Genomic DNA, 26,804 nt, shown 5'->3' on the forward strand with positions numbered 1-26,804 from the left:
TGACAGGAATCAAACTCCGGTCGTTAGGGTGCGCCACTACGACCCCAACCACTGGGCTAAGCCTACATCGCACCGCCCACTCTAGACTATAGGTGAAGCACAGATCTACTCCTCACTCTCGTCCGCAATTCTTCTTCTTCCTGCATGTGCGAGCATCCACGGCTGTACGTAGGTCCTCGGCCCTAGTGTTCAATCTGTTGTGAATAAGAAGCGAGAGAAAAACTGAATGCTTCTATGAGAGTGGACAAATGGAGGCCGAGTTACATGTAGCTCTTTATTTTTTAAAATTTTAAAATCTTATTTTTAAGTTTCAAAAATTTCTAAAAAAAATCCTGCATCTAGCCAATGATGGAATCTACAAACATGTAAATTCTCAATATGAAATTCTTAGTACTTTAGGCTACAGAAAAATAACAAATATGTGGATATGAGAATAGTGAATAATGCACATTTCAAAACTATAAAATCTGTCAGATTTTGTCATCTTTGTGTAGTCTACAATACAAAGAATTTCACATTGAGATTTTGCACATTTTTACATTTCATGATTATCTACATCTGGTATTTGTTTCAGATTTTTTTGAAACTTAAAACTATGATTTTCGAATTTTTAAAAATAGAGAGCTACATGTAGTTCGGCCTTCGTTTGCAGTTTTCCATGCTTCTATTGGCAACAACCTTTCTGTAGCCATTTCAGAGCTGCCCACGTCTCCACATTGACCATAATTGAATTATATACCTTGGGTGCTTTGAGCACAGAAGCATCACCAAAAAATTGTCCATGTATCAAGACTAGTGCTAGGCTCCATTTCTGTCAAAAGAGTCTCACACAGAATGAGCTGTACTAATGCTTCTTCAGACAATGGCAGGTGGGAAAGTTCAGTCATACTGTATTAGATTGCAACAAGAGTCTGTTTAACTGACATTGATTGTTAACATTACTCTTTCTGATCATATATGGTACGGAGAAGCTTCAATAAAAAAGGAAGAGTCTCAACGGTTACTCCACTATTAAATTAAATACTAAAAACAGTTGGACAAATGCAACCATGACACAGTATAAGGAACATATATAAATAAAAATAATAAAGACATTTTGAATTACACTTAAGAATACAGGTTTGGCAGAAACCCGAGAAGTACAGTTCCTAGTGACACTCACACAATTTATCAATAGAATTGGATGAACTGAATAAAATGTATCTAAATCCTAATTAATATTTCACTACACTTCATAACCAAACTCTAAAAGCAATGGATGTGAACATCATATGTGCGTCTGACAAGGGTGATTAAAAGTACTTTGATCTTCGTAACCTCCCAATTAATAGCCGGTGAAGAGTATCATAGAACCCTGATGACATATATAAGCTTCCCTATAGGGAGCTCATTAGAGTTAAATTCTTCTCTTCATCTTTGCCGCTCAGCCATAGCGCGATCTCTTCTTTAAACCTCTCCATCGTTAGCCTCGGCAGCAGCATTGACACCACAGTCGAGACCTCGCCATTCTCATTCATGCACCACACGTGATCACTCCCTAACTTGGAAGTGAGGTCTCCGGCCAACGGTATGCCGCCGCCAGCCAGCTCGGCCCAACCGAATTTCAGCACATTCACTGCCATCCACCTTACATCCGATACCTCGTATACCTTGTCCATGGCGGAAGGCGGCCACTCCCGCAGCGACGCTACCGTCTGCACCATCGACTCCATGCGTTCCTTGGTCATGCGGCGCTTGGTGTCACGCACGAGCTCCACTGTCTCTGCGAGCGGCTGCCGGCATAGCTCGCCCACCGTGGCCTCCGCGATGGGGGAGACATGCGCGTTGCCGTAGTATCCCCATGGGATCGGGGTGTGGTTGTTCCACCTCCCGCGGGCGTTCATGGTGACCATGAGGCGCACCCTCTGGCCGGCCTCGTACCCGAGAGCGACCGTGCGGCACCGCCACATCACCGCGGTCACTAGCTCGAAAATGGTGGCGGAGCGGGCGGGATGCCCGGCTGGTATGCGATCTCGCAAGGTTGATACCTCTCTTGGCCCAAAGAGGAAGTACCTGGCGACCATGCTCCTCGGTGGAGTGGACAACATCATGTCACGAGCTGTGCTCCCCAAGTCATTTACTGGCGATTCGTACACTGGGTACGATCTTGCGATGGGGGCTATGCTGCGTGCTGTGAGCAAATCCCTATCCCACACGGGTAAAATGGTTGGCTCCGCTTCTCCGCGTGCGATGTCAGCTACAGCTTTGATAAACTGTGCCATGCCAAAACCGTCGGCAAGGTTATGGCAGATGTGAAAACCCAGGACAAAGCCTCCACATTTGAGTCGTGTTACCTGCATTATTGTACACATACTCAGTTACAACTTCGAACATAACAGCAACTTATGTGGAGATATATTTGGTATGTGCAATTTTGATAAAACAAGTCAATTAGTTATAATTAATGAAGGGGCTCGAAGTATATCGCGCCTTACATATATTCATGTAAGATTAACGCTTAGGGCATGTACAATGGTGATATCTTAGCAGTGCCACGTAGGATAAATGCTGAGGTGGAGGAGAGAGAATGTTGAAAAAAGGGTTTGCCTTCTCTTAACTAAGAGATGATCTCTTAGCACAATCTCTCTCACCACAAATTTAGAATATGTGATTACTAGAGATAAAACTAAAAAATAACCCATTGTACATCATGTTTTGTTGTTATATCTAAACTACGTGACGGCGCTATGATAAGACAGTCTTATCAACCATTGTACATGCCCTTAGAGATATGAGAGCAAGATGAGACAAGATCAGCATACAAGAACGATGTAGCACATGAGCAAGATACTTAAGTTGCCATTTACATGTCCTTTCAGAAGCACTCTGGCGCAAGACTAACATTGCAATAGAAATGGCATGGATCATTCATTGGGAGACAGTGGTCATGACGTCACATGCCAATGCAACACATCCACCTAATTTGTATCTCTGTCCAATTGATATACATATATGGTGGCAATGGGAAACATGATGTAAGGAGATCGCAGTCAAAACGTGGTCACGCTCATATCTATATTTGAATCTTAGTACAGGGTGCGCTATTATACACATATAGTGGTTGATATCACAAACGAAACTTTTTAAAAAGTGGGTTCACATGCCCCCATGTTCACAAAAGCCGGTCTCTTGATAGGTAGTCTTATCTTAATCCTGCCACGTAATTTATATATCATAAAAAATAATATATAATAGGTTATTTTTTAGTTTTGTCTTTATACTAACTAGAAATCCCTAAATTTATGGTGAGGGAAACTGTTGTTAAGGGATCATCTCTTAATTAAGAGAAGATAAACCCCCTTTTCAACTTTCTCTTCCTTCCACCTTATTACTTATTTCACATGGCGCAACTAAGATATCATCATTGTACATGTCCTACCAAAATATTTTTTTAGGTCGAGCGTTTCTAGAACTTCGGGCGATTCAGGTAGTTATTCCATCAGATTTATGACAAGATGGTGTGAAGACTTTCTCGGAAAAGAAATAGGCGCGTAGGTTTTAAACTTATGGTACACCCATGGAAATGCATTTGTCTCCCAAGTGCATATGCTCCTGAATTCCGAAAAAAATATTTCATGGATTTCAAATATATGAATAAATTTGACATGTCTCAGTTGGTTGTTTGCAAACTTCTATGGAGAAAACACAAGTGTTTGTAAACTGTCTAAAAACACCGGTTAACTATCCAATTTGTTGCTTGTTTAGAGAACCATACTCCTTTTTTCAAATTTACTGCTCATCCGGAAAATATGTTCCAAGAGGAAAAACTCCATGCAACACCCCGCTATATAGGAAAGGTGTTGTGGGAAATGCATTTTGGCTCATATGTGTAGATACACCTATTATTCAAAAAAAATATTTTAAAATTTCAAAAAATTGAAAAATAGTTGTATACCTGCACATTCCATGTCTGCACATAAATCAGGAAATAATGATATTTTTGTGATTTGTGTATAAAATAGACAATTTCTGGTGCTCCAAAATAACTTTGCACGAGACATTTATTTCATTTGTCATTTTTACACAACCTAGAAAAAATGTCTTTTCCCCATAAGATTTTTTATACGAACACACTGATTTTTCAGTTTTTTTTTACCCATTAAAATATATTTAAATCCATTTTTCATAACAGATGCATTTGGATCTATGAGACAAAACACCATGTCCCGACGTTGTGCCGCGCCCATACCTAAAAGTGAACAAATTTCTAAATTGACATGGAGTTGAGAAACCAAACATTACCTGCATGAAGAGCAATGGCTTGCCGAGGACGGCCCTCGTGTCGCCCACATCGCACAAGAGTTCCTCTACACAAGGGTACGGTGGCAGCAGCGGCTCGCCGAACTCCTCCAGGCGCGCGTCCACGTAGGCCTCCACGAACACCACTCCTTCGGCCGTGCAGTCGACGACGAGCCTCCCTGCACCGTCCTCCCTGAGGCGGCCGGCGATCGGGTAGTAGTACACCAGAGCCTCCATTAGAGCCGCTCTGATGGCCCTAGCCGGATTATCGGGCCTGCTGCTGTTGCTGCGGAAGAACCCCACCACCGTCTCGTAGTAGCGCAGCGTGCGCTGGTCGTCGAGGTCCGACAGGGCCTTGGTCTCACGCGGCGTCGCCCGCGCCGGTGACAGCACCTCGGGCTCGCTCCGGCGTGCCGTGAAGGTCGCCATGGCCGACTGGTTTTGGTGTGTGATATACTGATGACACTAGGTATCGTACGTGTTCCGGCCGGATGTGATATATATGAACTTGAGAGAGATGCAGAGAGAGAAGGGTCTCGTTTCCTTTCTATGTGTTTGATTGATGGCCTTGATCAATGCATGATACATTGCCGGCCTAGCATGTCCTGTCCCATGCATGCTGTTGGTAATTACGCAGAAGAACTGATACAGCCGTGCTGCCAGTTGTAAGTAGCAGTGCTGCAGTCACACAGACAGCCAATTGAGATCTCAGCTGTGCAGGCTTATCGGCATTGATGTTCTCTGATATCACTTATCCGTGCACTTATTCGTTCGTGAAATTCGACGGTGCTAGCACACAGACATTGAATGGCCGCCCAGACAGAGATGAACTGCACGAACCGGGGCAACCACCACGATGCATGTTTTGCTTCTTCTGCACTCCTGGATCGACACACTCAATGCGCCCTTTACGATTTCTGAATTCCTTCAGTTCTGTCACGCACGAAATAAAACCTACAGGACAGGAAGACGGGGGCACACGGTAGATCTAGTCAGGTTTTGGCCGATTTATTCAGTATAAATATTGGATTGTTTGCCATTGTCTGGAATGAATTGAAGGCTTGGGCAGAGATAGATGCTCTCATATTTAACCTAAGGCACCATGGAGGACTTTGGGGCCGTGTTGCATGCATGCAGAGCAGAAGACTTGGGAGAAGAAGACTTGCGATGCATTGGGAGGGGGGCATCTTCATCTGCCCCTCCTACCCAGTAACGTACTGAAAACCAAGATCTTGATGGGGCTCTAGTCCTGCAAACGGTCCTTCCCACAATGTGACCTCGTGCTGCCCATAAAGGCACGTACACCACGATACACTCGATAAATTAAATTAAATGCAGCACCCATATGTCACCAAATTTTACCAGCTGAACTTGATGTCCTCCTCTGTTCCTCGCTGAAGCCGCACCCCTCTTGGATGCCTTTCGAAAAGAAAGGAGACCCACCAGACCTTTCAGAATTATTAAGCTCATCCAATAATTTAACAAAATGTCACATTATTCAATTGACACTCAGAGCAATGGCTAGAGGCAATAAATAAGATCTTCCAGTTGTGACGGTGATAAAATCGGCCATCTGTGCTCTTCCTTGCTGTTGGACCACTTTCATGGTAGCTAAGACTTGTTTCTAATCAGATCCAGCGGCAATAATTTGAATGACAATGTAGCATGCTCTCGACCCACTAACGTTACATCGAGAAACAGAAAAAAATACAGACAATCATGTTGGAACATAAGCAGCCGTTACCTTGGCAACCACTTTCTATTCAGCTTACCTGTATAATAGGTTCACCTTCACTACCTACGAGATGGTTACCATTGTACGACAAGCAGATTTCTTCACCTTATCTGTATAATAGGTTCACGGCACAAGCAAGGATCCAGGAGATGAAAATGCTATGTACGACCAGCTCTTTTTTTTTATTAGATCAATAGGGGTTCCCCCAGCTCCATTTTTTATTGAAAAAGAAGCCAAGTTTACAGGAAAGGAAAACAATGTTCAAAAAACAGGTTTTTGGAGAGATTGGCATTCGTTTTTGCTGGGGAAATAGCTGTCATCCCAGCTACTTCCGAAATACCAGCAAAAACATAGAATACCACCACCTTACAACTAAACGACAACAAGAGATAAACGTCTAGTTTTCGATTACAGCTCAAGAAAAACAGAACGCTGCGTTGGCTTGAAGTTTTTCCTGCTCCGACACTTTTCCAAATGCACCTCTTCTTCTTTCCCCTGGGGCACTTTTCACCACATTGATGCTTCGATCAGGTCACCACATGAATCTTGTGAGATTCGCCAGGGTTGTCCAAGAGGTAGGTCAGTGTCGCCCTTCCTTCATAGCTCGAATTCCAGGTGGAGATCCAGTAGAAGGAGGGGGACTTTACCCCACTGGGAGGCAAAATGGAGCTTTTAAACTGGCCAGCAGCAGGTCCATGAACTGAGCGTTTCTTCCAAATTCTAGAGCCTTGAAAGGTTTCTTCCAATCTCGAAGGAGAAAGAAAACCATTCGCCTCACCTGTTTCACATTAATCCATGTAGTCTTATTAAACACAAGATTATTCCTATTAACCCATAAACCCCACAGAACATCAGAAGAAGCTACATTAAAATGCATGAATTTCTTATTACAGAGTCATTTGGAAGCAATGAATTCAAAATTGATAACATGCACATCAAAGACTTCTTCAAACAGGTCCCATAGGGATCTAGCAACAACACACTCGAACATAAGATGATGTATTGTCTCAAATTCAGTACACATCTCACAATCCATAGATTTTGGGATACCTCTAGCTCTCAGATTATCTCTAGTCATGATTTTATTCTGAGAGAATAGCCATAGGAAGAACTAAATCCTGGGAGGGATTTTAAGCTTCCACACCGCAGGTAAATAAACAGGGGTGATCCCTCTAAAATTGATAATAGCATACAAAGAGCTAGATGAATATACCCCAGAGGAATTGTATTGCCAAATGAGTTGGTCTTCATCCTAGGAAAAGGAAATAGTTCTAACAATCTCTAACAGCTCATACCACTGATTCATCATATCATCAGTAAAGATTCTTCTAAAGTTACCTCTGATCTCATGTCCATCCCAGATCTCAAAAATGGTTTTGTTTTGTTGATTAGAAACAAAATACAAGTCCCAGAATTGATTAGCTAAGGGAGAATAACCAAACCAAATGTCTTCCCAAAATTTTATGGATTTACCATTACCCACCTGCCATTTATATCCAAACTTTACTGCCTTAGAAGCCCACATAACTCCCTTCCAGAAGGTGGAAGGCTGTAAATCATGGCAAGACAATATGTTAGGGTTTTTTGTGTTATATTTAGCATCTAAAACTTTCCTCCACATAGCCCCCTCACTCTGGATGTATTTTTTAATCCAGGAACCAATCAAACAGATATTTAAATCTTGTAAGTTTGGTATTCCCAAACCTCCAAAATGTTTTTTTCATATAGATAGAGGGCCAATTGTCCAAGTGGATCTTATGATTGCCTTCTTCATCATTCCACATGAAGTTGGCCATCTGTGTATCTATTAAATGCAAAGCCCATTTAGGGAATTTAAAAAAAGAAAGTAACTAAATGGGGATACTAGCTAGGCAAGCTTGGATAAGAATCCTTTTGGCAGCAGAGGATAGGAGTCCCTCTCCATCCAGTGATTCTTTTGAGGATATTCTCAATGAGAGGTTGCAAATCTTCTCTCCTTAATCTATCATGATATAGAGGTATACCTAGATACTTAACAGGGAATCTCCCCATGACACACTGAAAAATATCTAGGAAGGGTTGTGTTTCTACAGTATCCATGTACGACCAGCTCTTCAAGTGAATTGTGCAATGATAGCTGTCAATAGTGTCTTGTTCGAACTCACGGTGAATTATGTTTAAGTTTCCCGTATATACAAAAAAACTACGTGCAAAAAGCACAAGCCTTTAGACTTTGAGTTGGGTGGTTAGTCACTTAGTCCAACCTAAATTTTATGTTTTTCTCCCCTAATGTCTCACCACGCCCCAGCTCCTCTGTCTCGAACTGTCGATTCCTCCTTCTCCCAAAAACAATGTGAACTATTTAAACATTAACAAGTTTGCAATCCATTTTTTGAGAAACTTGTCCAAAAAATTCTAGTAACCGGTTGGTTCAACTATCTATGTGGTATATCCGTGTGTGATATGATTTTTTTTGTATGATATTGTTGAACTTTCTCCACTAAAGACAATATCAGGTGTGGAAGTTCCTTGACTCCATACTGGCAGGTATTGTTGTACTCGAATTGAAGGATTCCAGTTTCGTAACAACCACCATCGATAAAGTTCACTCATGTTAGATTGTATCAACTTGTTCTTTTTGTAGGTAGCAAAAGTTTTATTAACTAGATGTAATGAGAAGATCAATATATGATTCCATTATCAAATAATGTTATTATATATCGTGACTCATATTGTGGCAACCCATTCGCTTGAAAAGTGTTTCCTCTAGGCAAGGATGAATACGAAAATTAGTTGGCCAAACAATGCACAGAGTGTTAGATGTGAAAAAAAATTCTTCACTTGTATATAGTGATACACTTGACACCTCCACATCGGCAATGGCATTCACATGGTACAATTAAAAAATCATAGGAGCGATAAGGCACACCCCGGGGATCATGACCTGACACGCATCAGGTCATGTAAAAAGTGGAAGAATGTTGCCAATGTGGGTAGGCCACATCAACCACTGATGTTTTCCACGTGTTTGTGTGCATTGTGGACTTCTATTGTAATAGAAGGTTGAACATAATCTTTTGCAATGTGAAGACAATGTGGTAAGTAAGTAGGCATCACAACAATGTAGGTTCCCATCTAAGACAGAAGAGAAATAATTCCCCATCTGGACCTGTGTAATTTTTTTCCTTACCTTGTTTAAAATAATACCTAAGAGTCAATTCATACGAGTATCTAAAGTAATAAATTGGTTGGGAAAAAATTAATGCAAATTAGAAATATTGAAGTCGTATTTTATTTTAAATTATATGAATTTCTTGACTTTATTAATATTAACCCTTGTTTCATTTTTGAAAGAGAGAAAGTTAAATATAAAATTTAAATATAAAAAAATTTGAAAAATATTTTACTTTGGATACATTTATATCCTAAAGTTCTTGTTTTCATTCTTAAGAGTTTACTAAACCGTACAGCTGTTTTAAGGAATTTATTAAAAGCCTCAATAATGTTTTAAAAAATAAAATGAATCCAAAATTTAATTTGTAATGCAAATGATTTGATAGTCCCATTATAACTATTTTTATTTACTCCCTCTGTCTCAAAATAACTTGCTCAACTTTTCTAGATACAGATGTATCTATAACAAAAATGCGTCTATATACTGGTACTTCTATATGTAGACAATGTTGAGTATGTTATTTTGGGACAGAGAGAGTACTAGATTCTTCAAGAATTCCTAGCTAATGATTTGGCATTTAAAAACTCTAATAAACATTTCTGGCATTTCTTGTCCATGAAAACATAATTTAGTAAAAAATCCCATGAATTTTCTTTTATACCTACCGGGGATGTTAGATCAAGATCCGACTTTCGTATAACCTCACCTCACTTAAAACACGTGATGGCAACAAAAGTACACACGTATACCAATTTTTGAGACTCGTAGTGCTGAGTGATGTAGCAATGGTTATTTTCTCCACAAGGATGACTCAAGTGTTTATATCGAACTATCATGATTTTTTTAGTTCTTCCTTCTATCCGCTTCAAGAAATCTATCAAGGCAAAGAAATAGTTTTGTGTACGCAACTCCACCGAAGTGTTTGTCACGCACAACAATGTGTAATAAATAAATAAAAACTATAAATCTAAAGTAAATAAAGTAGGCAAAATATGTTTGTATTTTCAAAATTAATAAGTACTAAAACTAAAGTGCAACTAAAATAAGTTTAAAGGTTGATCTTATGATTTAAATGGACCGAAGTTCATTTGTTCACTTGGTCTCTCTCTCATAAACATGATGGGCATGAATAACGAACTCAAAAGCATGTAGCAAGTGATAGCAAGCAATATTATGCCGTTGATAAGCATTCCTATGAGCATTATGTCCTATCATACATTTTATGCAGAACATCTCACTAATGCTCACTTGATAATGAAAAACTTCTCAAACCAATATTAAGAATAAACAAAGTGAAGAGTAGGAAAAACGACCCCTCGCGTACGCTCCCCAGGGCGACGCCAGGGGCTCCAAACCCTAGTGGTGCTAGCCTTCCCCCCTGCATCCTCTCTCCTTCCGTCGCTGCCGTCGGCGCTGGCCACGGTGGTGGTAGGCCTCGGCACCAAACGTGCCCGGGGGGATGATGGAGGCGGCAACCGGGGGTGGAGGCCACCGGTTTCGATGAGCTCTGCGTCTAGGGCGGCGAATCTAGATGAGCGGTGGCGGCTCCTCCTTCACGGCCTCAGGCAATGGATGGTGGCGGCAGTTGTTGGATCTTGTGCCCTCCGAGATCCGTCGTCGGCTTCGGTCGGCGGCGCGAGGAGGGGGTGGTGATTTGTGGGGCGAGGATGGTGTGGTTGCGGCGGCCGCCGTCCACCCAGTCCTCCTTCGTCGTCGTTGGCCAGCAGATGGCGGTGTGGGGGCCTTTTCGTCTGCTTCGGGTTTGAAGGTGGTGGTCCTAGGGTTCTTCTTCTGCGAAGATGAAGACCTACCAAATGCCGATCCTTCTTCATGTGGCCGGAGTGTTGAGTCCCGGAAGGCTCCGCCTGCGAATGGAATAGCGCATCTTTAGCCTAGAGTTCGATGGATCGGGTGGTATTCGATCGCGCACACCCATGCTTTTATTCTGACCGTTCGGTTCTGGAGGGAGTGGCGGGAAGCTCTTTTCTGTGTTGACACCAAGTGATATTGGATCCATGGTGAAAGTTAGAAGAAGAGAATATCATGAAGGCTAGATGTCGAGGAATAGCTAAGGGAGGTTCACATCTCCGTGATGTTGAGGGACTTGCTTGGTTTTCCGGCTTCACAGCTGTGGGATGAAAGTGGGGGCGACAACACAACTGAAGTTCAGAGGCCTACCTTTCAGGGTGATAACCTAAGGTCCGGCCTTAACTGGTTGTGCCTGACAACGACCTTGTTGGAGGCATTGTTTTGAGAGCGGGGACTATCTCGAGGGTGAAAATCTAAGATCGTTCATCGGGCGACGACGGTGCTGGAGCACTGTTCCCTTCTTGGAGGCGTCGCTTTTGGAGAGGCTGTATTTTAGGTGTTGTCTTGGTGGTGGATGTATTGCTATTGTTAGGCATGGGATACTGTAGCGGGACTTTTGTTTCTTAGTTTTCTTTTCTCTTTTTTTGGTTGTGTGCATCCGTACTACCATTAGGGTGTTGCGTTGTTGCAGAGGTTGTGTGTAATTGGTAGCTTTTGATATTAGTATATTCCCTTTATCGAAAAAAGAATAAACAAAGTATTTTCGCAAAAACTTTGACATGACTTGGATTACATATTATCATCTTGAACCCGAACATAATCTTTTTTTTTTCTCCCTATTGAGGTAACCAATGAAAAGGTAAAAAAACATAATAGCACAAGAATTTGTGTCACTTCCACATGCATATTATTACCAAGTTACTCCACACAACACACACATCACGACATGGGTTCTTGCGTACAAATTTTCTATAAGAACACACATGGGTGAGGTAACATATGCATATATCAGTATATCAATCACAAAATAGTCATTGCACCCATTAATCATCTCATAACAAAATATCCACCATTAAAACAATACATATATGGTCACAATCATGTAGGCAGCTCATCTAATACTATTTAGTGAAGAACATAGGGAGAGATTGATAAAATCTACTTCCACAAAGCCATAGTAAAAAGATGAACTACTTCCTCTTCATCAGGGTGGTGGTGGTGATAGTGATGATGTAGGAGGAGGAGCAACTGGGGCAACTCTGGCGGTCTTTCCCCTCTCAATATTAGCAGGAACTCTCTCTCTTTCGTGTATTTCTCTATTTACGGCCGCATCCGGCCACATCCTCCCGACTTTGTTGCGGAGATATATATATATATACAATTAATTTTAGGGCAAAAATCATTGGATGGTGTTAAAAATGAGGAAAAATAGTGCACGAGGGTTGGGGTGTGTCCCCACAACGTCGGCAGGGGTAGGCCCCGTCGTGGGCCTATCTCCTGGGCCGCATGCCCCTTGTCCATCTCCTTCACTCATATTCTGATAAATCTTGAAAAACTAAAAAATAAGCAAAATAAGATTTTATGTACCGTAGCATTAAAAACCAATGAAAGGGGACTTCGTAACAAATCCCCATAATTCAATATAAAAGAACTAGAGAACCTCAAATATCGTGCAAGTATCATATAATACCGTATCAAAATCACGAAGATTCATAGATACATTTTCATTGTATCAGCACCTTAAAGGGGGTTTTGAACTATTTCATATCAATCTAGAGCCCCACATCGCTCCACGCACATGTTTTGTCTTCTCTCTCCTCCCTCTCACAACAAAAAGTGGGCTAATCTTGTATGTCATTTTAAACCTCCTAACATTGCCGCACGACCTTCGTCGGTGCTATTTTTACGCCGCCCGAGCTTGATTTCGTGTCTAGGTGTGTGCCTCCATGTTTGGCCCAGGCCAGTGCCACACCCCCTCCTTTCTCGCGATACCGCCCAAGACACCCTAAGATCTTGCAAGATTTCTTCTGCTGATATCTCCTCTTGGACCCTTATTGTGAGCTTCCTCCCCCATGAAACCACAAACACACACATTTTTTTCCCAAGTACTCCACACGATCTACTATGCCCACCTAATGAAATCATTCGCCGGAGTTCCCCTTACCATCGTACCCCAGAGCATGACCTCCCGGATCACAAGGGTAGGTTTTGGGAAGACATTCCATTAAAGCAACAACGTAACCAAGAAGCATATTGTTATGTCTTCCTTTATATATTTGAATTATAGTCTTCTTTCACTAATTATACTGTATTAATGAAAGTGGACATCTCATTACGTATGTTGTGACAGGGTGACTAAAATGTGTAAAGATGACATTGCATATGTGATGGTGTCTATATTATGAAAAAAGGTGATTTTCTCGATGTAATGCTTGTGTTGTGAAATTTGTAAATATGTTGTGAAAGAAATTTGTGGTTTCTAAAAGCATAATGCACATTTCTCATTTATATGTGCATGCATGTTTGTTTGTGTTGAGGGGCCTCAAAGCAACTCACCGATCATCCATTGCCGATGAACCCTACACATCACTGCCACGATTCCAGCGACATGAGCCTATCTCCCTTGCCGAAGAGAGTTTAATTTAACCCGTGTCCATAAGATTGCTTTATTCTGGTGCTTGTTGATCCCTCACAATTAAGACATGGTGGCCTATTTGCTTCTTATATGGAATTGGTTATACTTTGGTTTCTTTTGAACACTGTTGCCTCTTCTGTACTCTATAGATCAGCTTCATCCTTCTTGGTCCTGTGGTTTTTTAGTTTGGGTCCATTTACCTTTGCGCTGACCTAGAACTTGGTCTTCCTTTTTTACATCATGCTTGGCAAATGCGATCAATTATTCGGCATCATCGAGCATCAAGCCGAATTGCACAACCATGTCAGCATTATTGGCACCAACCTGAGGAGGAAAAGATGCAATATACGCTAGTTCGACAAAATTGGAACTTAATGGAGAAATAATACCATGTCGGTAAAGGCTTTGATCTTGCCAACTTCATACAGCCATGAAAAATCGAGCTTTCCAACGGCCGAGGGAAAATGCACAAAATTTACACAATTATAGACGAATTTGTATACTTGTCTTTCTACACTAACTCTGTATTCTTCTCGCATGTTTGCATATGAACTTCAAGAGTTGAAGTATCTATCTGATCATCTTCTGTACATGTCGCTGGCATCAATGTCTGGCCCTCATTCTTTCCCCCAGCCACCTTGATCCTCTCTGCTGCCAATAAGGCCTGTAATTGTACACTATTCTTCTTGTTACAGTATCTGATAGAGATTACAGCTTCGTATTGCAAAACGTGTGAAATGTCAACACTGTAAGAGCATCTCCACCGGCGCTTTCTAAATAGACGCTAGCAGGTGCGCTGATAGTGCCCTATTGGTGGTGGCGGCCCCTGCTCCCCTATTTGGGGAGAGGTTGCACACACTGACGACCCCAATAAGAATCCCAAAGGAAAATCGAACAGACAAATTTAAATAAACTGCGAAATTTTATTTAAATTTAGGTTTATTTACAAATTTTGAATGAATTTGAATCAAAATAAATCCTAGTCTACTAGCCATCGATTGGCGCGTGCGATGGGCCTGCATCATTGTCGTTCTTCCCCTTCGCTGGTTTCCGCGCCCGCCTCTCCGCCCCTTGCTTCGCGCATCTGGCGGTGCAATATCGCCGCAGCAGTCACCATGGCTTCTCAGAGACGCTGGGCCTTCATCGACCCCCGCCACCGGTGGGATTCCTCATTCTAGGTGAGGCTCGCTTGCACTCGGGCAGCCGCCTCGGCCTGGCTGAGCGTTGAGCTCAAGCAGCCTCTGTCTCTCGGCCGCCATGAGGAGGCAACCTGCCTCCTTAGTGGCCGCCCGCTCACGCAAGATCTAGACGGTGTGCTTGAAGTTGGCGGTGTTGGTCTCCTCGAGCACGTACTTGCTCTCGGATCCTTCGGTAGCATTGAGCGTTGAAAGAGGCCAGGCTCACCGCCTGCTCCAGGTCGCTCTGGAACTCCTCGCCACCCCACTACGCTTGCTCCTCCGCGACCTTGGCATCAACATCCGTTATGGACACCTCGTTCCACTCGTCAAACAATGATTCGTTGGAGAAGCCGTTGAAGTTGAAGTCTGGCATCTCGAGCTCGTTGTCGGCTGTGGCGGCTCTAGTTGTGTCGGTGGCTACAACACCTCCAGTGGGGTGCGGTCATTTCCTGCCTCGCATGGAGTAGGTGGTGGCGAGCCGGCGCGGCATTGTGGTGTGGAGGCAAGTGTGGCGGAGGAGGGGAGCACGATGGTGGTGTAGAGGCGAGTGTGGCGGAGGTGAGCGGAGAGGACGCACTAAATAGAACGACCGGAGGTGGCCGGTGTGTGTATTTACGGCGGCGTCTCCACGTGGGGAATGGGGGGGTTCATTAAAGATGGTGACCCACCGGAGAGCATCCGAGAGCATCTGAGGCGTGGCATTTAAAAATGGAGCCGAGCATGGAGTCGCTAACATGTCGGTCCCGTCCCTGAAATCCGACGTGGCATTGGGTGCCGACGCATCCATTCGGTGCCCTGTGAATTGGGGTTGGCTCGGAGTTGCCAGCGATTTTATTGGACTCGGATACACATCGGCTATTGTTTTTAGACGCACCGCCGTGATCCGAAGAACAATGTTGGTCCCAAATAGCTATTTGGGTGCTATTGAGATCGCCGGCGCAGAAGGTTTGGTCACATTATGGTAGATTTGCACACGTTACATGGCGTCCGAGGATTATAAAAAAGTTAGTAGCTAGATATATTTCATTCAGGATAATTTTTAAAATTTTACCGTGTACCTGTTTCTCCCACTCTGTTCCCTTAATAATGAAAAGAAGTATCGCCATCTGGAGTAACGTTCCTGTTAGCATGCCCATCCATATCCCCTGCAATATTGAATAAATCATTTCTTGTGCGTCGAATACCATGCTGATTAATTTGAACTTGCCGTTTGAACGAAACTGATTTCTTAGTTCGCTTACCAAAGCACCAAGCTTTAATTTGAATCCAAACAGAACCCCAACGGGAATGCCCACCAAGTAGTAGCAACCGATGTTTGCGAATGCTACAGGAACTTGCCATCCCGCTCCGACAGCCACACCTGCGAATATACAAAAACAAAACGAATGGTCGCTGCTAAAAGACCACATGACTAGAAATGCATCGACTAACAGAGGAGTAACACCTTAAAGGTGATTTTGCTAACATGCTAAGGAGAAAAAAGAAGAAATATGTAAGAGCAACTAAGTGCTCTAATATTAATTAATGAGTAAAATGCAGCGGAGATCCTAAAAGTATTGGTGCAGTATTTGTGTTTTTTTGAGGGAGGTGCAGTATTTGTGTTGTGCCAAGTAAGTCTAGTTTTATGAAAATGCATGTTCAAATTCTAATAGTTTGTTAAATGTATCGGACCACCTAATTTTGTTAGAGCATCTACAATGTATCCCAAGAAGTAGTTTCAAATGGTAAATTTGGATTTTGGCATTGGCTTCCTCTCTAGTTTGTAGAGCGCATTGTTATAGCCAAAAATTACAAATGAGAGCAAGTAGATGCTGCTATAGCTAAATTGTTTTTCTCTCTACTCTCTAGTGTCTCTCTTTGTTGTGGACCATGTAAAGCTAAGGACATAGAATGTAGATTTTTGTGGCAATCTACACAATGTAGGAAACTTGGCCATTTGCCAACAAAATCCTTTTTTATTACATGGCTTATTGGCCTTTGGCAACCCTGTGGATGCTCTTAACACCTCAAGTCGGGTCGGCCGCGTGACGTGTTGAGTGGTGCCACGTAGGCAATATTTTATAAAACGATCCCTGCAATATTTTATAAAACGATCCCTGCAATACGTAGGCAATATTTTTATAAAACGATCCCTGCGATGGCAGCGCCCCTTCCGTCGAACGACGAGGGGGGGAGAAAGGGTTTCCGCGGCTGCGTTCCATGGGAGGTGATGAGGCGCCGGTGGAGGAAGCGGGGCGGCACGACTGTTTGGTCGGGGCCTGATGCTCTTCGTCGGTAGCCATGGAGGAGTGGGTGGAGCGATGGCGGCCTCCGCCCCCGGTGGCGGTCCGCGTCGCCGTCCTCTTCCCTTCTGATCCGACAGGAGGGACTGGCGGCGTGGGGCTGCTGGTCTTGCTTTGTTTTGGTGATGGTCCACGGGTTTCTCGCAAGTGAAGATGAAGTTCTACCGGAGGTCAAAGTTTGTGTTGATCTGGCTGGATAGATGAGTTCCAAAAAGCTCCGCCGGCGAATGGAACAGTGCATCTTTTGCCTGAAGTTTGTTGGATCGGGTGGTATTCGGTCGCGCGCACCCATGTTTTTAATCCGACCGTTTGGTTCCGGAGGGAGCGGCGTGAAGCTCTATTCTGTGTTGAAATCAAGTATCTTTTTGGTCCATGGTGAAGTCAGAAGAAGGAATATCATGAAGGTTGGATTGGTGGATTGGCTAAAAGAGGTTCGAGTCTCCATGACACTGTGGGATTTGCTTAGCGTTCCGGGCTCCGCAGCAGTGGTATGCAAGTGGGGCGGCAGCACAAGTGAAGTTCAGAGTCTTATCTTTCAGGGTGAAAACCCAAGGTCTGGCCTTAACTGGTTGTGCCTGGCAATGATCTTGTTGGAGGTATTGTTTTGAGAGTGGGAACTATCTTCAGGGTGAAAACCTAAGACCTTTGGTCGGGCGATGACGGTGTTGGTGCATTGTTCCCTTCTTGGAGCCGTCGCTTTTGGAGAGTCTCTATTTCAGGTGTTGTCATGGTGGTGGTTGTATTGTTGTTACTAGGTCTGAAATGCTGTAGCGGGACTTTTATTTCTTAGTTTTTTTTTGTTACCGTACTGCCACTAGGGTGGAGCGTTGTTGCAGAGGCTAAATGTAATTGATATCTTTTAATATTAATATATTCCCTTTTATAAAAAAAAACTCTACTCTACTACATGAACGCATGTCTTTCAAAGAGATAAAGGTTCCTTAATTAGAAGGAAAAATTAATTACCTGAGAGCACTGGCCCGATACTGCCGAAGAAGACGGTCACAGCGAGCAGATACCCCAGTCTAGACGCTCCCTCGATCACCTCCTCGTTGCCGCTGAAAAGCCTAGGTAAGCTTCTCCTCCAAATGAAGAAGACGGCCATGAAGATGGCCCCGATGAATGCGGATGTTGTAGCCGCCACGGCCACCGAGAATTTGGCCTCCTTCGGTCTGCTCGCCCCAAGCCCGTTCGACACCCTAACGCTGAATCATATGTAGACATCGATACATCATTCATGAGTGATTGAGCATTAGTTATTTTGATGAAGTTCGAGATCGTTCACGCACCTGACTGCTTCACTGAGGCCCAGCGCAACCATCATCGTCCAGAACTGGTAGTTGACGCTGTCAAATTAACAAGGTGTTTTTTAAGAATGCAAAAAACAAGGTGTTCGTAAATCGTAATCCAAGAAGTTCAGAACTCTTCTTTCTGTCTCCAAACCTTTGGTGATTGTGAGAGGAAAATAGAGGGCGTACAAGTGCAACAACAGGAAACACTCACCAGACTGACATGATATCAAGCTGTAGCTGGCCATTCTTAAGGAGACCCACAAGAATGAGCAGTGCAGCGTAGTACCAAAACTCCAAGCTTTATATACATAAAGTTGCAAAAATGAATGAAATTTTTAGTTAAAACTGTTGATCGACGAAGTTGATTAGTACTGACAATAATTGGAAAAATAATAACTGTACAAACCAGATCATGACAGCTGACACGAGCGAGAGCTTGACGAAGGCACCGAGGTTCCTGAACGCAAGAAGGGAGAACCCTTTCCATGCGTCAGGGAACCGGCCGCTGACCAGGTAGACCAACTGCGCTGCGTCGATGAGCCAGTAGGAGATGTTCCCCGCAACGGCTGCCCCGCGGAGGCCATACCCGAGCCTGTTGACGGCGACGTAGGTGAGGGCGATGTGGACGGCCAGGGCGACGCCGGAGATGGCGGTCAGGGCCCAGACCTTGCTCTGGGTCTGGAAGAACTTCTGGAGCGGGAAGTTGGCGGCGTGGGCGAGCAGCCGCGGGATCGCCCACCGCGCGTACGGCCCGGCGGCGACCGCGACGGCGGTGGGCTGGCGGAGGAGGGACCCGAGGATGGGCGTGGCGAAGGCGTAAGCCGGAGTGAGCGCCACTGCGGTAGCGCCGCAGATGATCCACGACTGCTGGACGTAGACGCCCAGCGCGTCCAGCTTCCCGGCGCCCACGGCCTGGCCGCACAGCGTGTCCAGGGCGCATCCCATGCCGAACTGCGCTGCCGCACACACGATTCTTAGTGAAATTCTAGCATGGTGGTTAATTCGACGATCTCTCGGCTTGAATGTGTGCTGCGATATACCAGGACTCCGTAGGCGAAGCCCTCCAGGATGCTCTCGACGACGGTGACCGCGGCGAGCTCCACGACGCCGATGTGCCCGACGAAGCTAGCCGTGACGAAGCCAATGGAGAACTGGAACACCTCGGTGAGGACCGCCGGGAAGGCGACGCGCCATAGCAGCTTCGACTCTTTCCAGCTCTCCGTGACGAGCCTCTTCATTGCTAACTAACACTCTTGAAGAGTGACCATGTGGTAGACATGGTGAGCAACTAAACAATTGTTATACAAAAAAAAACACTCTTGAAGAGTGAAAGCAACAGATGCGGCTATGTCTATCGATCTATAAATCTGTACACATAGCTGGGTTTGCATAACTATTACCGTGCTTCTGTATGCAACATTACATTTCTGCATCTGGTGAATGCGCTCGAGGGATCCAGAGACACGAGATGGAGTAAATGCCCATACGCGGTCCTGTTTTGGAGACACCAAGTATACGGGTGTATTCCTACAAATTCCACGATCCTAGAAAAGAAGCTAATTAGTTGAAAAATGAACGCGAACAGTAGATCTGGCACTGGCAGAGAACAGTCGCACGATCTAACGCGGGACGGCGGGAGCCACTCTGCAATGAATGATGTAACTGCGGGCAAGCAGCAAAACAGTAGCACGAACAGTAGCACAATCTAAAGAGAAAATTTATCTCGCGATAAATCTTTGTTTTAGCACCGAATTTTATCTTTTTTACACACGTCACATGATAAGTCAATTTTTCATGAAACGAATTTGTAAGGTGAAAGTTTTGTTTCAAATTTTTTGACATTATAAAATATATCTAACATGCATTTTAAAATAAAGGAAGCATACGCTCCTATGTACCAAAACATCACTCCCACAAAATTGGTCCAACTATATGTGAAAATATATTATCTTCTGTAATATGAAATGCATATAATATAAAAATATATTTTATGATGATTGTAATAACATTAAGATAATGGTGTAGATGTTGTTATAATGTTCTATATATTTAGTCAAAGTTTACAATGTTTAACTTTGACCAAAATCCTAATTTAGGAGAAAGGGAGTATTTCTAAAACTAAAAGGGCGTCTATTTTAATCGAGCCGCGGACACAAAAATAATTGTTCGGGCATCTTTATCTGTCTTGGTTGGAGGCCCTAGCGATCCGACCTATTTGGTCTGGCCTAGCTATTTTGACTGAATATTCTCTTATTTTCAACTTAAATGGCTCGTATTTATTTGAAAACATAATGTTGCAAATAAATAAATTTAAATAGCATACATCTAAATAAATAACATAGGCAACATAGTGGAGCAAATTGAAGAACATAGTTCAAAATTAAAAAAAAAACAGAATGAGATGGGATGACTACTTTCCTCGTGACCACTCAATGCTCACTGATGCTCAATCAAATCCGCTCGAAGACGAAGACGATCATGAATATGAAGACCGCGGAGACCAGTGTGCATATGGAGGAACTCCTCAAAGATAGATGCCCTAGGTTGTGGCTCAACCAACTCGTCATGAAATTGCATCCTTGGTCATGGAGGCTTACGCAATCATGCTAATACTTAATGATCATGTTGTGCATGATCACACAAACGAAATTTGTATGAAGGTGGTAACTTTTAAGCTAAAAAACCCAGAGAGCAACCCAGAATAAGATCTATGTGAAGCTAAAACTAATTATCGATGGGATTATAACTTACAATTACAGCCCGCTAACACACATGTTAATGCCTGATAATTTTTTAAGGCTTGTTTGATTTCGTAGGATTCTTAGAATATAGAAATAGGAAAACCGTAGGATTGCAATGTCCAATTAAATCCTACATGATTTGGAACCTACATAATTTTTTTCAAGTAGCTTTTAATTCAATGGAAAATCAAAGGAATTGTAAGATCAGGTTTGAGTGGGTGAAAACTTTCTAACTAAATATACTGCAATGCAACCCTATAGGAAACTTTTCTATGCATTCCTAAGGATTCAATCTTACAAATCAAACGGCGCACAGAAAAAAAAATCCTAAAGATGAAAATCCTACATAATTCCTAATCTTGTAGAATTTTTACCCGTAGAATTTTTTTACAAAGTCCCTTTGGTTCAAAGGATTGAATCCTCCAAAAAAATTAGGAATTGGTTTCCTTTACTACAATCTGTTACACCTCTTGAAAAAATACATGTGTGTCTATGATAAATATGCAATGCACTCGATCTTTATAGAAATTTTCTACGAATTTTCTATGCTACCATCAAACAACTAATTTATACCAATTTTCATAGATTTCCTTCCCGTAGAATTTGAGGGGACAAGTCGTAGCAATCCTCTATTTTTCCTATTCCTCCACTCTCCTATCGTACGAATCAAACAAACCCTAAGTACGAAAAGGAGTCGTCGAAAACATTATCAATCTAATTTGGAAGAGATCTAGTCGCAACAAAAGATCTCGTCAGATCTTGTCGCAACAAATCAATGGTTAAGACGATTACAAATTTTAATTTTTTAATTTTTTTAGATTTTCCATTTGACATATTACTCCTGTCCAAAAATAGACATGAGATTTGTTTAAATCTAGATGTATCTAGATGTTATTTAGTGTCTAGATACGTTTAGATTTAAACAAATCTCAGACATCTATAGATGAAGGGAGTACATAACATCATCCGTTTTGTAGTGCATCCTAGATGCACGCCCGATTAGAGGCATTGGTTCTCCTCTGTGTATTATAACTTAGCAAGGAAGTCGATACTTTCTAAGTCTAACCAAACGAATATCAATAGCTACGGTGCTGAATAAATACATTATAAAATATATTTAATTGTAGATCTATTGATATTTATTTTGTATTGTAGAATTTTATATTTGTGTATAAACTTGGTAAAACTTACAGTCATTTGACTTTTTACTAAATTTACACGTCAATTGTTTTTGCATATCACGAGCACGTCATAAATGTAGAGACAGAGTGAGTAGCCCATATATTTAGAGACAGAGTAGGAGAAATGCAGAGGAGCTCTCTTGTGGCCGCAAAATAATATAAGCATCCGTAGTTTGGACAGTATGACTAGAATTGCACGGAAGGAAAAGTATACCAGAAAATTACAGAGGATGCCCTCTATTACAAACCAGTCGCATTGCCTAGAAGATTAAACTTATTCCACATTCTTCAATAAAGATTCAAATAATGCCAACTGCAAAGATATCACCTGAAAGAGCTCTCTATGTCGATTACAAACCGGTATCTGACGTCACGGTTAACAAGCCTCTCGAGAGCCTTGTTGATGTAATCCATCTTTATCAACTCAATATCTGGATAGATTTTGTTTGCCGCACAGAAGTTTATCATCTCTTGGGTATCCTTTGTGCCTCCGGTTACACTACCAGATAAACTCCGTGCACCTGCAGAAGTTCAGATTAATTTTATTTGATGAAAGGTCGAAATCTGGTTTCATTAATATAATGAAACACAGGTAATTATGGCAGTCTCATACAATCATAGAGATGAAGAACTTAACTACTTGTTGATGAAGCAAACCTTTCACTCCGTAACTATTTTGCTGCATTGGTAACAGAAAGGTATTTTACCTAGGTTAAGAGTTGCAGGCTGCACTCTGATTTCTCCTGGAAAGCCGACTAGCACCATTACGCCACCAACTTTCAGAAGCGCGAGATAAGGGTCGAATGGATGGTTACCAGAGGCAGTATCAACAATGAAGTGCATGGAATTTTTAAGGGACTGCAAACATAAAACATTTCATTATTGTCATACCCAAGAATAACAAACGTAATTCAGCTCTATGAATTCATTTTGCGAGAGACATTTAAAGTAGAATGCTGACATACAAAATGGTAAAACATATTGTATGACTAGGATTGATGCCACACTATGCTACCGCAATTCTGCTATCCTTTGGCAATCATGTGTAGAAAATTATTATTAGTGAGTGGATAAAGTGCTAAGTGGAAGCATTGAAAATATTATTAAAGCACACAAACTGAGGACAAATTTACTTGCATGCTTTAATTTAACTGTACTATTGGAATTAGAAAAGCACACAAACTAGGTTCTAAATTGTAGTACGGCTCAACTGGAATCCAAAGTAAGGTAAGGAGATACACACTTATGTGGCAGTTTGCTAATAGGTTGTCTCACACTCACGTAAAAGGAGATTTAGAATGTTCTATACCTCCATCTGTTTTTCATCTGATGATATCACAAAATTATCTGCACCAAGAAGGCTTATAGCTTCATCTCTCTTTGATTCACTTGTACTAAAAACTGTAACCTTCAATCCAAAGGCTTTCCCAAATTTTACTGCCATGTGACCCAACCCACCAAGCCCAACGACACCAAGTGACTTTCCCGGTTGATTCATGTTATGTCGCATCATTGGAGTATACACAGTGATTCCAGCACAAACTAAAGGTGCTGCCTTTTCCAGTGGGTACCCATCAGGTATTTTGTGGCAGTACCTGCAACAAAAATGAATTAACAGGAACTGGAATATCCTTATACACGCCAAGACTATCAGTCCTCCAACAAAAAACTATGCCAAAGTATTTCTGGATCGACTTTGCAGTTTATGCCAGTCACCAATTTTAGAAGTTGCATAGCAGTAGTTTGTCTATTCAAAACATCCAGAAGAAAATGCATTCATACCGTTCATGAACTACAATGTGACTGGAATATCCTCCCTTTGTGACAGTACCATCTGAATCAACACCATTGAAAGTGAAAACAAATTTTGAGCAGTGGTTCTCAAGGAAGCTATTGCAGTTCTCGCAGTCACGGCATGAATTCACATATGTCCCAACAGCCACATGGTCCCCCACTTTAAAGCCATCAACGTCTGAACCAACCTCAGTTACAACTCCAGCAATCTCATGCCTATAGCATATCGAAATGTAGGCACCCGAGTTAGCATGCAAACCTTTATTTATACAATACACTAGTAACTAATTGGATTCAATGGTAAAAATACATTAATTTCTTTCCCCAAATACAAGGATCTGAAAAGCTTACCCAGGGACCAAAGGGTACACAGAGTCATTGTGCTTATTTCTCGTCCAGACAACATCAGCATAACAGACTCCGCAATGCGTGATTCTCAAAGAAACATCGGTATGTTGTACAGTCCTGGTAATGAATCAGGGCAGCATGTATGCATAAGAATTAGTTGTAACATGGAACTTAACTTTGCAAGATACAATCATCTAAATCAGAAGTCCTTTGTCCAATTGTCGTCAGTAAACGTCTAATGCATTTTGTACAAACAAGCTCTGCTCAATCATGTTTGTACTGATCAACCTTGGAATATGAAGCTGTTCTCAGCCAATTAGCATCTCCCTCAGGAAATACAATTGCTACCTGCGATACTCCATGTTACACGGCAAGCGCCTATGTCAAGAGTTCGCTATCGACATGTACATCAAGGTGACTAAACTAGACTGGCTCTGGGATCACCAGAAAGTGATCCGCTTCGAATTAAACAAAATCGTCCTGTATAGGATCATTTCTGGGGTGAGCCGTGTGAATAGGTTGGGCAGAAGGGTGATACTCTTGAGGACATTTCAAGAGGGCTACAGTGATACAAAAATGGAGGCCTTGGTGCAAAAGTATGGAAAGCCAGACATCTCCCTAATAAAATTCTAATGTAGCAGTTATTCAAGAAGCAAATCCTCTGCAAGGTATCGGTTCATGATTACAGCGATGAATAACTGAACTAGTACATAGAAGTATATTCAGAAAACAAATTCGACCTATTCACATCACAAACAAGAAAGAATTGCATATGTACAGTAGAAATAATAGCATTACAACTTTTTTATGGGAGCTTCTGTCAACTTCGTATACTCCTATCAGTTCGCTTTTTCTATGGAAGTCCGTTGTGCATTGTTTTCAGTAGACATCTAAGGCATTTGTATAATGAGCTCTGCTCAATCATGTTTGCATGGACCAACCTTGGAAGCCAGTTAGCACATCCCTCAGGTAATACAATTGGTACAGGTTACATACGAGCCCTGCGATACTCCATTTTAGACGGCAAGCGCCTATGTCAGGAGTTAACTATCGACATGTACATGGAGGTGACTAGACTAGACAGCTTTCTAAGATTCTAATGATGACTTGCAACCCCAAGTGGGATGGAAGAGATAGTCCGTGAACTCTTGCGCAGACGGGCAGGTAAACCCGCATGGTCAAGGAGTGGCTGTCTCCCTTGCATCCGCATCCAAGAATGGTCAAATGATTCTTCCACAGACGAATGGTGGTCCTTAATGTCTTTCAAGGCCTCTTCGAACCAAAAGGCAATGGCCTCCCTCACCATGTTAACTAGTTGGACGATATGGAAGGAGAGAAATGCTACGGTCTTCCAAAATAAGTCTGTCCCTCCTACCATCCTACACAAGATTACCAAGATCGAGATGAAGCTTTGGGCCACGGCGGGTGCCAAAAATTTGAGTCATGTAATAGCGGGAGAGTAATCCGTTTTTTTTGTAACTTTATTTGCTACCTTGTCATGCCATGACTCTTCTTCTTATTTAATGGAATGAAGTAAATCTTTTGCCTCCGTTTCAACAAAAAAAACTATGAACCTTATGGTGTGGGTGTTTTGGGGCTAAGCTAGAGGACTTAATGTAGCAGTTATTCAAGAAGCAAATCCTCTGCAGTCTCTATTCATGATTATAGCTATGAATAACTGAATAGCACATACGAGTCTACATTCAGAAAACAAAGATGACCTCTTCACATCCCAAAACAGAGAGAATTGTTCTTTTTATGAGAGCTTGTGTCAACTGCCTACAGTTATCAGTTCCAGAATGATCTTTTGCTACAACTAATTGCATTATTGAGAAGAAGAGAACGTTTGTTGACACATCGCAAGGAAGTGTTCCGCGGTTTACTTACCTACGGGTGAATCTGTAGGGGGAGAGTATTCCAGAAGGATCTCTTGCTGCCCAGGCATCGCAGTTGCAGCACTCGGATTCAACAGCCATACCAGCTAAACCTGCCAAACCAACCGAAACAGTACAAGATCGACGACGAAAGAGGTTAACTTGAGAAATCCATTCAATACTCGAACAATAACAAAAATGAAACACATGCTCGGTGAGGGTGAGATAGACAGCAACAGAACTGGAAGCGATGGAGCCAACAGATTAGAGATTGACTCGCACCTGAGGAAGGTGATCGGGATTTGGGAGAACCAGGAACCAGCCGACCATGCGCCTCTCTATCTTCGGTGCCAGTAAAACCGAGCGGGTGCGGCGGAGGAGGAGTTGTCAATAGATCTCGTGTTACGCGTATTCGAGTTGTTCTCTGTTGTTATCTTCCGGCACGGGTGGGAGAGATGCGCGGCGGGGGTGGGTGCTGACGTGGCTTGGTTGGACTTTGACTG

The 26,804-nt window shown here is 42.6% G+C and overlaps 3 protein-coding genes across 3 annotated transcripts; all 3 read right to left on the reverse strand.

Annotated features, from left to right (window-relative positions):
• Window positions 1-1,376: 1,376 nt before the first annotated feature.
• LOC124670773 (acyl transferase 1-like) lies at window positions 1,377-4,707 on the reverse strand. The gene is made up of 2 exons (XM_047207248.1): window positions 4,282-4,707; window positions 1,377-2,333 (listed from the first exon to the last, which is right to left on the reverse strand). The coding sequence occupies exons 1-2, from the start codon at window positions 4,705-4,707 to the stop codon at window positions 1,377-1,379; spliced, it is 1,383 nt and encodes a 460-aa protein (XP_047063204.1).
• Window positions 4,708-13,986: 9,279 nt separating this feature from the next.
• On the reverse strand, window positions 13,987-19,601 carry LOC124677303 (protein DETOXIFICATION 29-like). The gene is made up of 8 exons (XM_047213307.1): window positions 19,404-19,601; window positions 18,770-19,314; window positions 18,575-18,661; window positions 18,361-18,417; window positions 18,038-18,276; window positions 16,031-16,149; window positions 15,848-15,934; window positions 13,987-14,275 (listed from the first exon to the last, which is right to left on the reverse strand). The coding sequence occupies exons 1-8, from the start codon at window positions 19,599-19,601 to the stop codon at window positions 14,123-14,125; spliced, it is 1,485 nt and encodes a 494-aa protein (XP_047069263.1). The 3' UTR covers window positions 13,987-14,122.
• A 2,826-nt stretch (window positions 19,602-22,427) lies between these two features.
• LOC124675201 (probable cinnamyl alcohol dehydrogenase 1) lies at window positions 22,428-26,719 on the reverse strand. The gene is made up of 7 exons (XM_047211268.1): window positions 26,584-26,719; window positions 26,315-26,414; window positions 24,431-24,544; window positions 24,068-24,295; window positions 23,595-23,880; window positions 22,993-23,143; window positions 22,428-22,806 (listed from the first exon to the last, which is right to left on the reverse strand). Exons 2-7 carry the CDS (start codon window positions 26,401-26,403, stop codon window positions 22,610-22,612), a joined length of 1,065 nt encoding a protein of 354 aa, XP_047067224.1. The 5' UTR covers window positions 26,404-26,414; window positions 26,584-26,719; the 3' UTR covers window positions 22,428-22,609.
• Window positions 26,720-26,804: the final 85 nt, after the last annotated feature.

The sequence above is a fragment of the Lolium rigidum genome, chromosome 7 (genome assembly GCF_022539505.1).
Source record: "Lolium rigidum isolate FL_2022 chromosome 7, APGP_CSIRO_Lrig_0.1, whole genome shotgun sequence".
In the NCBI taxonomy this organism is placed as follows: Eukaryota; Viridiplantae; Streptophyta; class Magnoliopsida; order Poales; family Poaceae; genus Lolium; species Lolium rigidum.

Coding starts and splice junctions, on each gene's coding strand:
- LOC124677303 (XM_047213307.1), bottom strand. CDS start 19,601: ATGAAGAGGCTCGTCACGGAGAGCTGGAAAGAGTCGAAGCTGCTATGG. Junction 19,315..19,403: donor GCTTCGCCTACGGAGTCCTG/GTATATCGCAGC, acceptor GCGGCAGCGCAG/TTCGGCATGGGATGCGCCCT. Junction 16,150..18,037: donor TATCGGGCCAGTGCTCTCAG/GTAATTAATTTT, acceptor GTATATTCGCAG/GTGTGGCTGTCGGAGCGGGA.
- LOC124670773 (XM_047207248.1), bottom strand. CDS start 4,707: ATGGCGACCTTCACGGCACGCCGGAGCGAGCCCGAGGTGCTGTCACCG. Junction 2,334..4,281: donor AGCCATTGCTCTTCATGCAG/GTAATGTTTGGT, acceptor ACAATAATGCAG/GTAACACGACTCAAATGTGG.
- LOC124675201 (XM_047211268.1), bottom strand. CDS start 26,403: ATGGCTGTTGAATCCGAGTGCTGCAACTGCGATGCCTGGGCAGCAAGA. Junction 24,296..24,430: donor GTGTACCCTTTGGTCCCTGG/GTAAGCTTTTCA, acceptor GATATGCTATAG/GCATGAGATTGCTGGAGTTG. Junction 23,881..24,067: donor CACATTGTAGTTCATGAACG/GTATGAATGCAT, acceptor TTTTTGTTGCAG/GTACTGCCACAAAATACCTG.